The sequence below is a fragment of the Salmo salar genome, chromosome ssa10 (assembly GCF_905237065.1).
Source record: "Salmo salar chromosome ssa10, Ssal_v3.1, whole genome shotgun sequence".
Classification (NCBI taxonomy): Eukaryota; Metazoa; Chordata; class Actinopteri; order Salmoniformes; family Salmonidae; genus Salmo; species Salmo salar.
The window spans coordinates 3,573,047-3,590,081 of NC_059451.1; the positions used below are offsets into that span (position 1 = coordinate 3,573,047).

A 17,035-nucleotide genomic window follows, 5' to 3' on the forward strand; every position below is an offset into this window, starting at 1 on the left:
AACCTTTTTGAAATCGTTAAAACGTGGGTTAGATTAAGGAGATGTTTATCTTTCAAATGGTGTAAAATAGTTATTTTATTTTGAAAAATTTGAGTTTTGACATTTATTTGAATTCAAATTTGCCGGCTCTTGAAATGCACCTGCTGTTGATGGAGTGCACCACGGGTGGCACGCTAGCGTCCCACCTAGCCCATAGAGGTTAATCATAAGGCATACACCCCCGCCCTTCTTACCAGAGAGATGTTTGTGTCTGTCGGCGCGATGCGTGAAGAAACCGGGTGGCTGTACTGACTCTGACAACATATCCCGAGTGAGCCATGTTTCTGTGAAACAGAGAATGTTACAATCTCTGATGTCTCTCTGGAAGGCAACTCGTGCCATAATTTCGTCCACCTTGTTGTCTAGAGATTGGACATTGGCGAGTAGTATAATCGGAAGTGGTGGGTGGTGTGCTCGCCTTCTAAGTCTGACCAGTAGGCCGCTCTGTCTGCCTCTCCTGCGGCGACCGCGTTGTTTTGGGTCGGGCCTCTGGGATTAGATCCCATGTACAGGGTGGAAGTCCGAACAAAGTATCCGCTTTGAGAGTGTGTCTCTGTGTCATTGTGTGTGTCTGTCATTGTGTGTGTCTGTCATTGTCTGTGTCTCTGTCATTGTCTGTGTCTCTGGGTGTGTCGTCGTGTCTCTGGGTGTGTCGTCGTGTCTCTGGGTGTGTCGTCGTGTCTCTGGGTGTGTCGTCGTGTCTCTGGGTGTGTCGTCGTGGCATTGTGTGTGTGTGTGTGTCGTCGTGGCATTGTGTGTGTGCATCTCTGTCTGTGTGTGTGTGCGTTGTGTCTGTGCCCTTGTGTCTGTGTGTGTTGTCTGTCTGTGTGTGTCTGTGTGTGTCGTTGTGTGTGTGCGTCATTGTGTCTCTGTTAGAGGTCGACCGATTAATCGGAATGGCCGATTAATTAGGGCCGATTTCAAGTTTCCATAACAATCAGAAATCAGTATTTTTGGACACCGATTTGGCCGATTTTTATTTTATTTATTTATTATTTATTTTGACCTTTTATTTAACTAGGCAAGTCGGTTAAGAACATATTCTTATTTTCAATGACAGCCTAGGAACTGTGGGTTAACTGCCTTGTTCAGGGGCAGAACGACAGATTTTTACCTTGTCAGCTTGGGGATTAAATCTTGCAACCTTACGGTTAACTAGTCCAACGCTCTAACCACCTGCTTTACATTGCACTCCACGAGGAGTCTGCCTGTTACGCGAATGCAGTAAGAAGCCAAGGTAAGTTCCTAGCTAGCATTAAACTTATCTTATAAAAAACAATCAATAAATCATAATCACTAGTTAACTACACATGGTTGATGATATTACTAGTTTATCTAGCCTGTCCTGCGTTGCATATAATCGATGCGGTGCATATAATCGATGCGGTGCGCATTCGCGAAAAAGGACTGTCGTTGCTCCAACGTGTATCTAACCATAAACATCAATGCCTTTCTTAAAATCAATACACAAGTATATATTTTTAAACCTGCATATTTAGTTAATATTGCCTGCTAACATGAATTTCTTTTAACTAGGGAAAATGTGTCACTTCTCTTGCAACAGAGTCAGGGTATATGCAGCAGTTTGGGCCGCCTGGCTCGTTGCGAACTGTGAAGACTATTTCTTCCTAACAAAGACAGCCAACTTTGCCAAACGAGGGATGATTTAACAAAAGCGCATTTGCGAAAGAACCACAATCGTTGCACGACTGTACCTAACCATAAACATCAATGCCTTTCTTAAAATCAATACACAGAAGTGTATATATTTTTAAACCTGCATATTTAGCTAAAAGAAATCCAGGTTAGCAGGCTATATTAACCAGGTGAAATTGTGTCACTTCTCTTGCGTTCATTGCACGCAGTCAGGGTATATGCAACAGTTTGGGCCGCCTGGCTCGTTGCGAACTAATTTGCCAGAATTTTACGTAATTATGACATAACATTGAAGGTTGTGCAATGTAACAGGAATATTTAGACTTAGGGATGCCACCCGTTAGATAAAATACGGAACAGTTCCGTATTTCACTGAAAGAATAAACTTTTTTTTGTTTTCGAGATGATAGTTTCCGGATTCGACCATATTAATGACCTAAGGCTCGTATTTCTGTGTGTTTATTATATTATAATTAAGTCTATGATTTGATATTTGATGGAGCAGTCTGACTGAACGTTGGTAGGCACCAGCAGGCTCGTAAGCATTCATTCAAACAGGACTTTCAGCAGCTCTTCGCAATGCTTTAACCTGTCTGGGCTAGGTAGGACGTTAGCGTCCCACTCTATTCAACAGCCAGTGGAAGAGCGTGGCGCAAAATACAAAAACCTCAAAAATGCAATAATTTCAATATTTCAAACATACGACTATTTTACACCAATTGAAAGATAAGACTCTCGTTAATCTAACCACATTGTCCGATTTTCAAAAAGGCTTTACAGCGAAAGCAAAACACTAGATTATGTTAGGAGAGTACATAGACACAAATAACCACACAGACATTTTTCAAGCAAGCATATATGTCACAAAAACCCAAAACACAGCTAAATGCAGCACTAACCTTTGATGATCTTCATCAGATGACACTCCTAGGACATTATGTTATACAATACATGTATGTTTTGTTCAATCAAGTTCATATTTATATCCAAAAACAGCTTTTTACATTGGCGTGTGATGTTCAGAACATGCATTACAGTGAATTTACAAAATTACTTATGATAAACGTTGACAAAATACATAACAATTATTTTAAGAATTATAGATACAGAACTCCTTTATGCAATCGCTATGTCAGATTTTAAAATAGCTTTTCGGCGAAAGCACATTTTGCAATATTCTGAGTACATGGCTCAGCCATCACGGCTAGCTAATTTGACACCCGCCATGTTCGGGGCACACTAAACTCAGAATTAGTATTAGAAAAATGTTATTACCTTTGCTGTTCTTCGTCAGAATGCACTCCCAGGACTGCTACTTCCACAAGAAATTTTGTTTTTGTTCCAAATAATGACAAACTGAGCTACCATACTCTGCCCAGAGACAGGAGATGCCTCAATCTGGTTTCTGAAGGCTTTAGAGAGCCAATGGAAGCCTTAAAGTGTTATGTAACCCCACAGATCCTGTAGTTTTGATAGAGAAGCAAAAGGAGAACTACAAATTCTCACACAGGCCACTTCCTGCTTGGAATTTTCTCAGGTTTTTGCCTGCCATATGAGTGCTGTTATACTCATAGACACCATTCAAACAGTTTTAGAAACTTCAGTGTTTTCTATCAAAATCTACTAATAATATGCATATTCTCGTTTCTGGGCAAGAGTAGTAACCAGTTTAAATCGGTTACGTTTTTTTATCCGGCCGTGAAAATACTGCCCCCTAGCCCAGACAGGTTAAGCATTGCGCTGTTTATGACTTCAAGCCCATCAACTCGTGTCGTTGTGTGTGTCGTTGTGTGTGTGTCTCTGTCTCTGTCATTTTGTTGTTGTGTGTGTGTGTGTGTGTGTGTGTGTGTGTGTGTCACTGTGTCTGTGTGTGTGTGTGTGTGTGTGTGTCACTGTGTCTGTGTGTGTCACTGTGTCTGTGTGTGTGTCACTGTGTCTGTGTGTGTGTCACTGTGTCATTGTGTCACTGTGTGTCATTGTGTCACTGTGTGTCATTGTGTCATTGTGTCAGTGTGTCATTGTGTCTGTGTGTCATTGTGTCTGTGTGTGTCGTTGTGTCTGTGTGTGTCGTTGTGTCTGTGTGTGTCGTTGTGTCTGTGTGTGTCGTTGTGTCTGTGTGTGTCATTGTGTCTGTGTGTGTCATTGTGTGTGTCTGTGTGTGTCATTGTGTGTGTGTGTGTCATTGTGTCTGTGTGTGTCATTGTGTCTGTGTGTGTCATTGTGTCTGTGTGTGTCATTGTGTGTGTCATTGTGTGTGTCATTGTGTGTGTCGTTGTGTCTGTGTGTGTCATTGTGTGTGTCGTTGTGTCTGTGTGTGTCGTTGTGTCTGTGTGTGTCGTTGTGTCTGTGTGTGTCGTTGTGTGTCGTTGTGTCTGTGTGTGTCGTTGTGTCTGTGTGTGTCGTTGTGTCTGTGTGTCGTTGTGTGTTTCGTTGTGTGTGTCATTGTGTTTTTCTCTCTCTCTCTCTCTCTGTGTGTGTGTGTGTGTAGGAGCCTCCACCGCTGTCCCAGAATAACTTTAAGCCAGGGATGAAGCTGGAAGCAGTAGATAAGAAGAACCCCTACCTCATCTGCCCTGCTACCATCGGAGAGGTGAAGGGGGGGGAAGTGTTTGTGATGTTTGACGGGTGGAGGGGGGCGTTTGACTACTGGTGTCAACACCACTCCAGAGATCTCTTCCCTGTTGGATGGTGCTCCGTTACCAAACACAGCCTGCAGAAGCCTGGCAACAGTGGTGAGTGGAGTCCTGTCTTCATCCTGGTCATTGGTTGGTTGATGGATTTATTGATTGATTTTGGTGGAACAAAAAACTTAAACAGTTTAAAACAATGTAAAAGTACAAAGACTTTCCAGAGGATGACGCATGAAAGAGTTATTAAATCAACATATTTCCAAAGTGTAGTAGGTAATCCACTTGTCCTCTTCTAGGGGGTGTTACAGGTCTGCTTCATAGTCTACACTTCATTGTTATGACATTAATTACAGATCTCGTCCACACTAGTCTGTAATCCTCATCGATTGTTTAGCCCAGTAATTCTTCATCCTGGTCCTGGGGACCCAAAGCACTACACACCTGGGATATATTCATTAGTACAGACCATAGCAAAATGTTTTGCAAGCAAAGAAGCGTTTCTGTTGGACAAATTCAGGTAGGTCCCTCCCCATCACGTGCCGTTTGTTTTTGTTTGGTTCCTAGTGAATATGCCCCTGATTCCACTAATCAAAGTTTTGATGAGTTGATTAGGTAAATTAGGTGTGGAGTGCTCCCCTTTGGATTCCTTGGACCAGGATGAAGAATCACGGGTCAATTTAATTCTGTTGTATTAGCTAGTGTTCAAACCATTAGTCTAGTAGCAGCAGTTCTCTATGGGTCTCCAGTCTTAGTGTTCAAACCATTAGTCTGGTAGCAGCAGTTCTCTATGGGTCTCTAGTCTTAGTGTTCAAACCATTAGTCTGGTAGCAGCAGTTCTCTATGGGTCTCCAGTCTTAGTGTTCAAACCATTAGTCTGGTAGCAGCAGTTCTCTATGGGTCTCCAGTCTTAATGTTCAGACCATTAGTCTGGTAGCAGCAGTCTTAGTGTTCAAACCTGGGAACCAAGGAGATACTTTAGTGTTCTTGGGCACAGGGACTAAGGTGGTCTGCTTGAAACATATTGGTATTACAGACTCGGTCAGGGAGAGGTTGAAAATGTCAGTGAAGACACTTGCCAGTTGGTCAGCGCATGCTCGAAGTACATGTCCTGGTAATCCGCCTGGCCCTGCTGCCTTGTGAATGTTGACCTGTTTAAAGGTCTTAGTCACATCGGCTACGGCGAGCGTGATCACACAGTCAACTGGAACAGTTGGTGCTCTCATGCATGTTTCAGTGTTACTTGCCTCGAAGCAAGCATAGAACTTATTTAGCTTGTCTGGTAGGCTCGTGTCACTGGGTGTGTCTCAGCTGTGCTACCCTTTGTAGTCTGTAATAGTTTGCAAGCCCTGCCACATCCGACGAGCGTCAGAGTCGGTGAAGTACGATTCTATCTAAGTCCTGTATTGATTCTTTCCCTGTTTGATGGTTCGTCGGAGGGCATAGCGGGATTTCTTATAAGCTTCCGGGTTAGAGTTCTGCTCCTTGAAAGCGGCAGTTCTACCCTTAAGCTCAGTGCGAATGTTGCCTGTACTCTATGGCTTCTGGTTGGGGTATGTACGTACAGTTACTGTGGGGACGACGTCCTCGATGCACTTATTGATGAAGCCAGTGACTGATGTGGTGTACTTCTCAATGCCATCGGAAGAATCCCGGAACATATTCCAGTTTGTGCTATCAAAACAGTCCTGTAGTTTAGCATCTGCTTCATCTGACCACTTTTTCATAGACTGAGTCACTGGTGCTTCCTGCTTTTGCTTGTAAGCAGGAATCAGGAGGATATAGTTATTATCATATTTGACAAATGGAGGACGAGGGAGAGCTTTGTATGCGTCTGTGTGTGGAGTAGAGGTGGTCTAGAATTTTGGTTGCACGTTTAACATGTTGATAGAAATTTGGTAAAACTGATTTTGAGTTTCCCTGCATTAAAGTCACCGGCCACTAGGAATGCCGCCTCTGGATGAGCGTTTTCCTGTTTGCTTATGGCGGAATACAGCTCATTTAGTGCGGTTTTACTTCCAACCTCGCTTTGTGGTGGTATGTAGACAGCTACGAAAATACAGATAAACTCTCTGGATAATAGTGTGGTCTACAGCTTATCATAAGACCCTCAGGCGAGCAAAACTTTGAGACTTCCTTAGATATCGTGCTCCAGCTGTTGTTTACATAAATGCATAGCTGCTGTTCTGTCTTGCCGCTGCAGTGTATAACTCGCCAGCTCTATGTTCTTAATGTCGTCGTTCATCCACAACTCGTTGAAGCAGAAAATATTTATTTTTAATGTCCCGTTGGTAGGATATACATGCTTTCAGTTCATCCCATTTATTTTCTAGCGATTGAACGTTAGCTGCAGAACGGAGGGCACGGGCAGATTAGCCACTCGTTGCCTGGTCCTCACAAAGCATCCTGATCTTTTGCCTCAATCTCGGGGATCAGGGCCTGGTCAGGTGTCAACAGTATATCCCTCGCAAATAATTATTTGTCCAGTTTGAGGTGAGCAATCCCAGTTCTGATGTTTAGAAGCTCTTTTCGGTCATAGGAGATGGTAGCATCAACGTTATGTACAAAACAAGTTGCGAAAAAAACTTCTGGATGGTAGCGGTGTGAAAAGGCAGTGGCTCGGGTGGTTGTCCTTGATGATCTTTTTGGCCTTCCTGTGACATCGGGTGCTGTAAGTGTCCTGGAGGGCAGGCAGTGTGCCCCCGGTGATGCGTGGTGCAGACTGCACCACCCTCTGGAGAGCCTTGAGGTTGAGGGCGGTGCAGTTGCCGTACCAGTGATACAGATCAATAAAATCCTCTCGATTGTGCAGCTGTTAAAGTTTGTCAGGGTTTTAGGTGACAAGCCAAATTTCTTCAGCCTCCTGAGGTTGAAGAAGCGTTGTTGCGGGGGGATGCGGGTGGGTGGACCATTTCAGTTTGTCTGTGATTTGTATGCCAAGGAACTTACAACTTTCCACCTTATCCACTATGGTCCCGTCGATGTGGATAGGGGGATGCTCCCTCTGCTGTTTCCTGAAGTCCACGATCAACTCCTTTGTTTTGTTGATGTTGAGTGAGAAGTTGTTTTCCTGACACCACACTCCGAGGGCCCTCACCTCCTCCCTGTAGGCGGTCTCGTCGTTGTTGGTAATCAAGTCCACCACTGTTGTCGTCGGCAAACTTGATAATTGAGCTGGAGGCGTGCGTGGCCATGCAGTCATGGGTGAACAGGGAGTACAGGAGGGGCTGAGCACGCACCCTTGTGGGGCCCCAGTGTTGAGGATCAGCGAAGTGGAGATGTTTCCTACCTTCGTCACCTGGTGGCTGCCCATCAGAAAGTCCAGGACCCATTTGCACAGGGTGGGTTGTGATGAGCTTGGAGGGTACTATGGTGTTGAATGCTGAGCTGTAGTCAATGAACAGCATTCTTACATAGGTGTTCCTCTTGTCCAGATGTGATAGGGCAGTGTGATGGTGATTGCATCTTCTGTGAACCTGATGGGGTGGTATGCAAACTGAAGTGGTTCTAGGGTGGCCGGTAAGGTGGAGGTGATATGATCCTTGATTAGTCTCTCAAAGCACTTCATGATGACAGAAGTGAGTGCTACGGGGCGATAGTTATTTAGTTCAGTTACCTTTGCCTTTTTGGGTAAAGGATCAATGGTGGCCATCTTGAAGCATGTGAGGACAGCAGACTGGGATGCTCTGAGGACGCAGCTAGGGATGCCGTCTGAGCCAGCAGCCTTGCGAGGGTTTACACGTTTAAATGTTTTACTCACGTCGGCCACAGGGAAAGAGGTGGGGGGGTCGCAGTCCTTGTTAGTGGGCCTCGACAGTGGCACTATTATCCTCAAAGTGGGCAAAAAAGGTGTAATGTTTGTCTGGAAGCATGACGTCGGTGTCGGTGATGTGGCTGGTTTTCTTTTTGTTGTGCGTGATTTCCTGTAGACCCTGCCACATACGTCTCTCAGCCAGTGTAGAGGCTGTAGCCCTGCGTAATCCTCCTGGCCTCTCTGTCAGTGTAGAGGCTGTAGCCCATCGTAATCCTCCTCTGTCAGTGTAGAGGCTGTAGCCCAGCGTAATCCTCCTCTGTCAGCCAGTGTAGAGGCTGTAGTGCAGCGTAATCCTCCTGTCCTCTCAGCCAGTGTAGAGGCTGTAGTCCTCCGTAATCCTCTCTCAGCCAGTGTAGAGGCTGTAGTCCAGCGTAATCCTCTCTCAGCCAGTGTAGAGGCTGTAGTCCAGCGTAATCCTCTTCTGTCAGCCAGTGTAGAGGCTGTAGTCCAGCGTAATCCTCTTCTGTCAGCCAGTGTAGAGGCTGTAGTCCAGCGTAATCCTCGCTCAGCCAGTGTAGAGACTGTAGTCCAGTGTAATCCTCCTCTGTCAGTGTAGAGGCTGTAGCCCAGCGTAATCCTCCTCTGTCAGTGTAGAGGCTGTAGCCCAGCGTAATCCTCCTCTGTCAGTGTAGAGGCTGTAGCCCAGCGTAATCCTCCTCTGTCAGTGTAGAGGCTGTAGCCCAGCGTAATCCTCCTCTGTCAGTGTAGAGGCTGTAGCCCAGCGTAATCCTCCTCTGTCAGTGTAGAGGCTGTAGCCCAGCGTAATCCTCCTCTGTCAGTGTAGAGGCTGTAGCCCAGCGTAATCCTCCTCTGTCAGTGTAGAGGCTGTAGCCCAGCGTAATCCTCCTCTGTCAGTGTAGAGGCTGTAGCCCAGCGTAATCCTCCTCTGTCAGCCAGTGTAGAGGCTGTAGCCCAGCGTAATCCTCCTCTGTCAGCCAGTGTAGAGGCTGTAGCCCAGCGTAATCCTCCTCTGTCAGCCAGTGTAGAGGCTGTAGCCCAGCGTAATCCTCCTCTGTCAGCCAGTGTAGAGGCTGTAGTCCAGCGTAATCCTCCTCTGTCAGCCAGTGTAGAGGCTGTAGCCCAGCGTAATCCTCCTCTGTCAGCCAGTGTAGAGGCTGTAGTCCAGCGTAATCCTCCTCTGTCAGTCAGTGTAGAGGCTGTAGTCCAGCGTAATCCTCCTCTGTCAGCCAGTGTAGAGGCTGTAGTCCAGCGTAATCCTCCTCTGTCAGCCAGTGTAGAGGCTGTAGCCCAGCGTAATCCTCCTCTGTCAGCCAGTGTAGAGGCTGTAGCCCAGCGTAATCCTCCTCTGTCAGCCAGTGTAGAGGCTGTAGTCCAGCGTAATCCTCCTCTGTCAGCCAGTGTAGAGGCTGTAGTCCAGCGTAATCCTCCTCTGTCAGCCAGTGTAGAGGCTGTAGTCCAGCGTAATCCTCCTCTGTCAGCCAGTGTAGAGGCTGTAGTCCAGCGTAATCCTCCTCTGTCAGCCAGTGTAGAGGCTGCAGTCCAGCGTAATCCTCCTCTGTCAGCCAGTGTAGAGGCTGCAGTCCAGCGTAATCCTCCTCTGTCAGCCAGTGTAGAGGCTGCAGTCCAGCGTAATCCTCCTCTGTCAGCCAGTGTAGAGGCTGCAGTCCAGCGTAATCCTCCTCTGTCAGCCAGTGTAGAGGCTGCAGTCCAGCGTAATCCTCCTCTGTCAGCCAGTGTAGAGGCTGCAGTCCAGCGTAATCCTCCTCTGTCAGCCAGTGTAGAGGCTGTAGTCCAGCGTAATCCTCCTCTGTCTGCCAGTGTAGAGGCTGTAGTCCAGCGTAATCCTCCTCTCTCTGCCAGTGTAGAGGCTGTAGTCCAGCGTAATCCTCCTCTCTCTGCCAGTGTAGAGGCTGTAGTCCAGCGTAATCCTCCTCTCTCTGCCAGTGTAGAGGCTGTAGTCCAGCGTAATCCTCCTCTCTCTGCCAGTGTAGAGGCTGTAGTCCAGCGTAATCCTCCTCTCTCTGCCAGTGTAGAGGCTGTAGTCCAGCGTAATCCTCCTCTCTCTGCCAGTGTAGAGGCTGTAGTCCAGCGTAATCCTCCTCTCTCTGCCACTGTAGAGGCTGTAGTCCAGCGTAATCCTCCTCTCTCAGCCAGTGTAGAGGCTGTAGTCCAGCGTAATCCTCCTCTCTGCCAGTGTAGAGGCTGTAGCCCAGCGTAATCCTCCTCTGTCTGCCAGTGTAGAGGCTGTAGCCCAGCGTAATCCTCCTCTCTCTGCCAGTGTAGAGGCTGTAGTCCAGCGTAATCCTCCTCTCTCTGCCAGTGTAGAGGCTGTAGTCCAGCGTAATCCTCCTCTGCTCTGCCAGTGTAGAGGCTGTAGCCCAGCGTAATCCTCCTCTCTCTGCCAGTGTAGAGGCTGTAGCCCAGCGTAATCCTCCTCTGTCTGCCAGTGTAGAGGCTGTAGCCCAGCGTAATCCTCCTCTGTCTGCCAGTGTAGAGGCTGTAGTCCAGCGTAATCCTCCTCTGTCTGCCAGTGTAGAGGCTGTAGTCCAGCGTAATCCTCCTCTGTCTGCCAGTGTAGAGGCTGTAGTCCAGCGTAATCCTCCTCTGTCTGCCAGTGTAGAGGCTGTAGTCCAGCGTAATCCTCCATGTCCGTAGCACTGAAATGTTATAATCCCTCTGTTGTTTTTCCAGTCAACCTGCCAAAGAACCTGCATGTCATAACACCAGCCCACATCCCCTCCAAGCCTAGCCGTCGATCCATTCCTGCTCCCTTCCGGCTTCCCAACCCCCTGCCTCCGCTGCCTGTTAGGAAGGGGGTGCGGGGGCGGCGCCCCAAGAGTGAGACCATCGCCCTGCTGAAGGCTGTAGCTGAGGAAGCTGCAGCTCAGAACGGCACTGCTCCAACCTCTAACTCACACCTGGCTCCCAGGCCTCACAAGAAGAGAGGCCCTAAACCTGGCAGCAAGAGGAAGCCCAAGGTGCTCCAGAACGTTGTGTCTTCAGATGCTGCGGATGCCAAGCTGTCAGGGGGTCAACAGGACTGCTTCAGCTCTGTGGTCTCGACAGGTAAACTTGACGACAGCCCACCTCTCTAGCCAGCTGCAGCCCACCTCTCTAGCCAGCTGCAGCCCACCTCTCTAGCCAGCTGCAGCCCACCTCTCTAGCCAGCTGCAGCCCACCTCTCTAACCTTATATTACACCAATCACCTCCCTCATAATACCAACAAACCACACACCTAGAAACGTACCTCTGTTTCCTGTATTAAATTACTGTTAGCACTAAACAGTGTTAATTTATTGATCAATCAAATAAAGTGACTATGTATAGATAATAAACAGACAGTAGCAGCAGTGTACATGTAGGTAGGGGTAAAGTGACTATGTATAGATAATAAACAGACAGTAGCAGCAGTGTAAAAACAAGAGGTGGGGAGTAGAAGCTGTTAAGGAGCCTTTTGTACCTAGACTTAGCGCGTCGGTACCATCTATGACTAGGGTGGCTGGAGTCTTTGACAATGTTTTGTGACACCGCTTAGTATATAGGTCCTGGATGTCAGGAAGCTTGGCCCCAGTGATGTACTGGGCCGTACGCGTTACCCTCTGTAGCGCCTTACGGTCAGATGCAGAGCAGCTGCCATACCAGGCGGGGAGGCAACTGGTCAGGATGCTCTCGATGGTGCAGCTGTAAACTTTTTGAGGATCTGGGGAGCAATGCCAAATCTTTTCAGTCTCCTGAGGGGGAAAAGGTGTTGTCGTGCCCTTTTTCACAAGTGTCATGGTGTGTTTGGACCATGATAGTTTGTTGGTGATGTGGACACCAAGGAACTTGAAACTCTCGACCCGATCCACTACAGCCCCGTCGATGTTAATGGGGGCCTGTTCGGCCTGCCTTTTCCTGTAGTCCACGATCAGCTCCTTTGTCTTGCTCACATTGAGAGGTTGTTGTTCTGGCACCACACTGCCAGGTCTCTGACCTCTTCCCTATAGGCTGTCTCATCGTTGTCGGTGATCAGGTCCTACCACTAATGATGGTATCAGAGTCGTGCTTGGCCACGCAGTCGTGGGTGAACAGGGAGTACAGGAAGGGACTAGGCACGCACCCCTGATGGGAACTTGTGTTGAGGATCAGCGTGGCAGATGGGTAGTTACCTACCCTTACCACCTGGTGGCGCCCTCTCAGGAAGTCCAGGATCCAATTGCAGAGGGATGTGTTTAGTCTCAGGGTTCTTAGCTTAGTGATGAGCTTTGAGGGTACTATGGTGTTGAACGCTGAGCTGTAGTCAATGAACAGCATTCTCATGTAAGTGTTCCTTTAGTCCAGGTGGGAAAGGGCAGTGTGGAGTGCAATAGAGATTGCATCATCTGTGGATCTGTTGGGGTGGTGTGCAAATTGGAGTGGGTCTAGGGTTTCTGGGATAATGGTGTTGATGTGAGCCATGACCAGCCTTTCAAATCACTTCAATACTACCGACATGAGTACACGGCCACATGTCCCGTGTGGCTCAGTTGGTAGAGCATGGTGTTTGCATCACCAGGGTTGTGGGTTCGATTCCCACCGGGGGCCAGTACGAAGAAAAAAAAATGTATGAAATGTATGCATTCACTACTGTAAGTCGCTCTGGATAAGAGCGTCTGCTAAATTACTAAAATGTAAATCTAAATGTCGGAGTCAGGCAGGTTACCTTAGTGTTAGTCTTGAGCACTGGGACTATGGTAGTCTGCTTGAAACATGTTGGTATCACAGACTCAGTCAGGGAGAGGTTCAAAATGTCAGTGAAGACACTCGTCACTTGGTCAGGGCATGCTCAGAGTACACGTCCTGGTAATCCGTCTGGCCCTGCGGCCTTGTGAATGTTGACCTGTTTAAAGGTCTTAATCACGTCGGCTACGGAGAGCAACAGCTGATGCTCTCATTTATGTTTGTGTTACTTGCCTCGAAGCGAGCATAGAAGTCATTTAGCTGGTCTGGTAGGCTCTGGGCAGCTCGGGCTGTGATTCCCTTTGCAGTCTGTAATAGTTTGCAAGCCCTGCCACATGCGTTGACCTTCGGAGCCGGTGTCGTGCGACTCAATCTTAGTCCTACACAGTTAAGTTGGAACTTTACATACACTTAGGTTGGAGTCATTAAAACTCGTTTTTCAACCACTCCACAAATTTCTTGTTAACAAATTATAGTTTTGGCAAGTCGGTTAGGACATCTACATTGTGCATGACACAAGTAATTTTTCCAACAATTATTTACAGACAGATTATTTCACTTATAATTCACTGTATCACAATTCCAGTGGGTCAGAAGTTTACATACACTAAGTTGATTGTGCCTTTTAAACAGCCTGGAAAATTCGAGAAAATGATGTCATGGCTTTAGAAGCTTCTGATAGGCTAATTGACATCATTTGAGTCAATTGGAGGTGTACCTGTGGATGTATTTCAAGGCCTACCTTCAAACTCAGTGCCTCTTTGCTTGACATCATGGGAAAATCAAAAGAAATCAGCCAAGACCTCAGAAAAAAAAATTGTATTCCTCCACAAGTCTGGTTCATCCTTGGGAGCAATTTCCAAACGCTTGAAGGTACCACGTTCAGCTGTACAAACAATAGTACGCAAGTATAAACACCATGGGACCACGCAGCCGTCATACCACTCGGGAAGGAGACGCGTTCTGTCTCCTAGAGATGAACATACTTTGGAGCGAAGAGGTCAAATCAATCCCAGAATAACTGCAAAGGACCTTGTGAAGATGCTGGAGGAAACGGTACAAAAGTATCTATATCCACAGTAAAACGAGTCCTATATCGACATAACCTGAAAGGCTGCTTAGCAAGGAAGAAGCCACTGCTCCAAAACCGCCATAAAAAAGCCAGACTACGGTTTGCAACTGCACATGGGGACAAAAATCGTACTTTTTGGAGAAATGTCCTCTGGTCTGATGAAACAAAAATAGAACTGTTTGGCCATAATGACCATCGTTATGTTTGGAGGAAAAAGGGGGAGGCTTGCAAGCCGAAGAACACCATCCCAACCGTGAAGCACGGGTGTGGCAGCATCATGTTGTGGGGTTGCTTTGCTGCAGGAGGGACTGGTGCACTTCACAAAATAGATGGCATCATGAGGTAGGAAAATTATGTGGTTATATTGAAGCAACATCTCAAGACATCAGTCAGGAAGTTAAAGCTTGGTCACAAATGGGTCTTCCAAATGGACAATGACACCAAGCATACTTACACATTTGTGGCAAAATGGCTTAAGGACAACAAAGTCAAGGTATTGGAGTTGCCATCACAAAACCCTGACCTCAATCCCATAGAAATTTTGTGGGCAGAACTGAAAAAGCGTGTGCGAGCAAGGAGGCCTACAAACCTGACTCACTTACACCAGCTCTGTCAGGAGGAATGGGCCAAAATTCACCCAACTTATTGTGGGAAGCTTGTGGAAGGCTACCCGAAACATTTGACCCAAGTTAAACAATTTAAAGGCAATGCTACCAAATACTAATTGAGTGTATGTAAACTTCTGACCCACTGGGAATGTGATGAAAGAAATGAAAGCTGAAATAAATCATTCTCTCTACTATTATTCTGACATTTAACATTCTTAAAGTAAAGTGGTGATCCTAACTGACTTAAGACATGGAATTTTTACTAGGATTAAATGTCAAAAATTGTGAAACTCTTTAGCCAAATACATTTAAATTCAGTTTATGTAAACTTCCAACTTCAACTGTATATTGTCGCGTTGCCTGTTTGATGGTTCGTCGGAGGGCATCGCTGGATTTCTTGATACACATGGAAAACTGTTAAGTGTGAAAAACACAGCAGCGTTGCAGTTCTTGACATACTCAAACTGGTGTCCCTGGCACCTACTACCATACCCCTTTCAAAGGCACTTCAATGTTTTGTCTTGCCCATTCACCTTCTGAATGGCACACATACACAATCCATGTCTCAATTGTCTCATGGCTTAAAAATCATTTTTTAACCTGTCTCCTCCCCTTCATCTAGACTGATTGAACTGGATTTAACTAGTGACATCAATAAGGGATCATAGCTTTCACCTGGATTCACCTGGTCAGTCTGTCATGGAAAGAGCAGGTGTTCTTAATCTTTTGTATACCCAGTAAATTTCCTGACAAACATTTGTAGGTTTGCTACAGCTGTATAGAAAGATGTGTAGCCTACCATTGCCATTTGATATATTGAATGAGTGAATCATTTCAAAAGTCATACAAGGTATTTGGCTGTATTGTTACGATGTTATACATCAAGGGTGGCGAACCATCCTCCTGGAGAGCTGATGGCTGGCGAACCATCCTCCTGGAGAGCTGATGGCTGGCGAACCATCCTCCTGGAGAGCTGATGGCTGGCGAACCATCCTCCTGGAGAGCTGATGGCTGGCGAACCATCCTCCTGGAGAGCTGATGGCTGGCGAACCATCCTCCTGGAGAGCTGATGGCTGGCGAACCATCCTCCTGGAGAGCTGATGGCTGGCGAACCATCCTCCTGGAGAGCTGATGGCTGGCGAACCATCCTCCTGGAGAGCTGATGGGTGTACATGCTTTTATTCCAGTCCCTCTCTAACAAACTACGTATTTGAAATAAGCTGCTCAACCGGACCTTGATAAACTGGCATTGATGTGTTTGAGCAGGGCTGGATCAAAAGCCTGCACACCCAGTATTTCTCCAGACTGAGGGTTGACCACATGTGTTTTATACAGTTGTCAAACAGGTATTCTACTTTAGGGGGGGGTTAAGTGCGTTGCTCAATGACAGGAGATGGTACGGGGGTCAGAGAGCAGCATCTGTTTTGATGCCACATTACACTTTCTTTGTATACGTAGAGAGACACCACCAATTATTGGTCATGGAAATTTGGTTAAAAGTAATGGATTAGTCATCTTTCAAAATATGTTTGAACCATGATTTTAATTATTTCTCTTTGTATGTTCAGGGCTTGACATTAACCCATATCATCTAGTCCTGGACAAACCACTTGTGCGTGTGGTGCATTTTTGAAAAGTGTTTTTTTCCCCGCTAATTGCATTTTGGAACATTCATAGGTAGCCTATAGCCATGTGTGCATTGTTGAGATTATAATATGAAGAAATAAAATGTCTCTGCACTTGTCATCTTTGTTGTTTACCTTCCTCTCTCATGCGGTCTGTCTGTGTGTGTGTTCTAGTCGTAGGCGGGAAGTCAGGTGGCAAGCTTAGGTCCAAAATAAACCCATCGAAACGCATTGGGCTTCTTTGGACAGATTTTGACGAGTGTGAAACATCTTGCTCTGCTTCTTCCTCTCTGATCCATCTCTGAGCCAGAAAAAAAACGGGACAATGGATTATGGTCGTTGTAGTTAATTATGATGTTTCTGTGCTGAACTTTTTATTTAATTTTATTTCACCTTTTTTTAACCTCTCTAGGGGTTGTGGGACGCTACCGTCCCACCTGGCCAACATCCAGTGAAATTGCAGAGCGCCAAATTCAAAAACAGAAATACTCATTATAAGAATTCATGAAACATACAGATTTCAAAAAGGCTTTACGGCGAAAGCAAACCATGCGATTATCTGGGAACAGCTCCCAGCAGAGAAATCATTACAAACAGTTACCAGCCAAGTAGACAAGTAACAAAAGTCAGAAATAGCGATAAAATGAATCACTTACCTTTGATGATCTTCATATGGTTACACTCACAAAATTCCCAGTTACCCAATAAATGTTTGTTTTGTTCAATCAAGTCCCTCTTTATATCCAAAAACCTCCGTTTTGTTAGCGCGTTTTGTTCCGTAATCCACTGTCTCAAACAGCATCCGGTGAAATTGCAGAGCGTGAAACTCAACAAAACAGAAATTCTCATAATAAACATACATAAAAGATACAAATGTTATACACCAGCTTAAAGATTAACTTCTTGTTAATCCAACCGCTGTGTCAGATTTCAA

General features: G+C 46.2%; 1 protein-coding gene across 5 annotated transcripts in view; it reads left to right on the forward strand.

Annotated features, from left to right (window-relative positions):
• Window positions 1–17,035, forward strand: part of LOC106560708 (sex comb on midleg-like protein 2) — a 48,037-nt gene that overhangs the window by 23,032 nt on the left and 7,970 nt on the right. For all 5 annotated transcript variants that reach the window (XR_006756880.1, XM_014123867.2, XM_045687247.1 and 2 more), the window contains 2 exons: window positions 4,184–4,427; window positions 10,789–11,163. Coding sequence is in view for 4 of the 5 variants with exons in the window: in XM_014123867.2 (XP_013979342.2) it covers window positions 4,184–4,427; window positions 10,789–11,163 (619 nt within the window). In the remaining variant the exon portion in view is untranslated. The remainder of the gene's footprint in view (window positions 1–4,183; window positions 4,428–10,788; window positions 11,164–17,035) is intronic.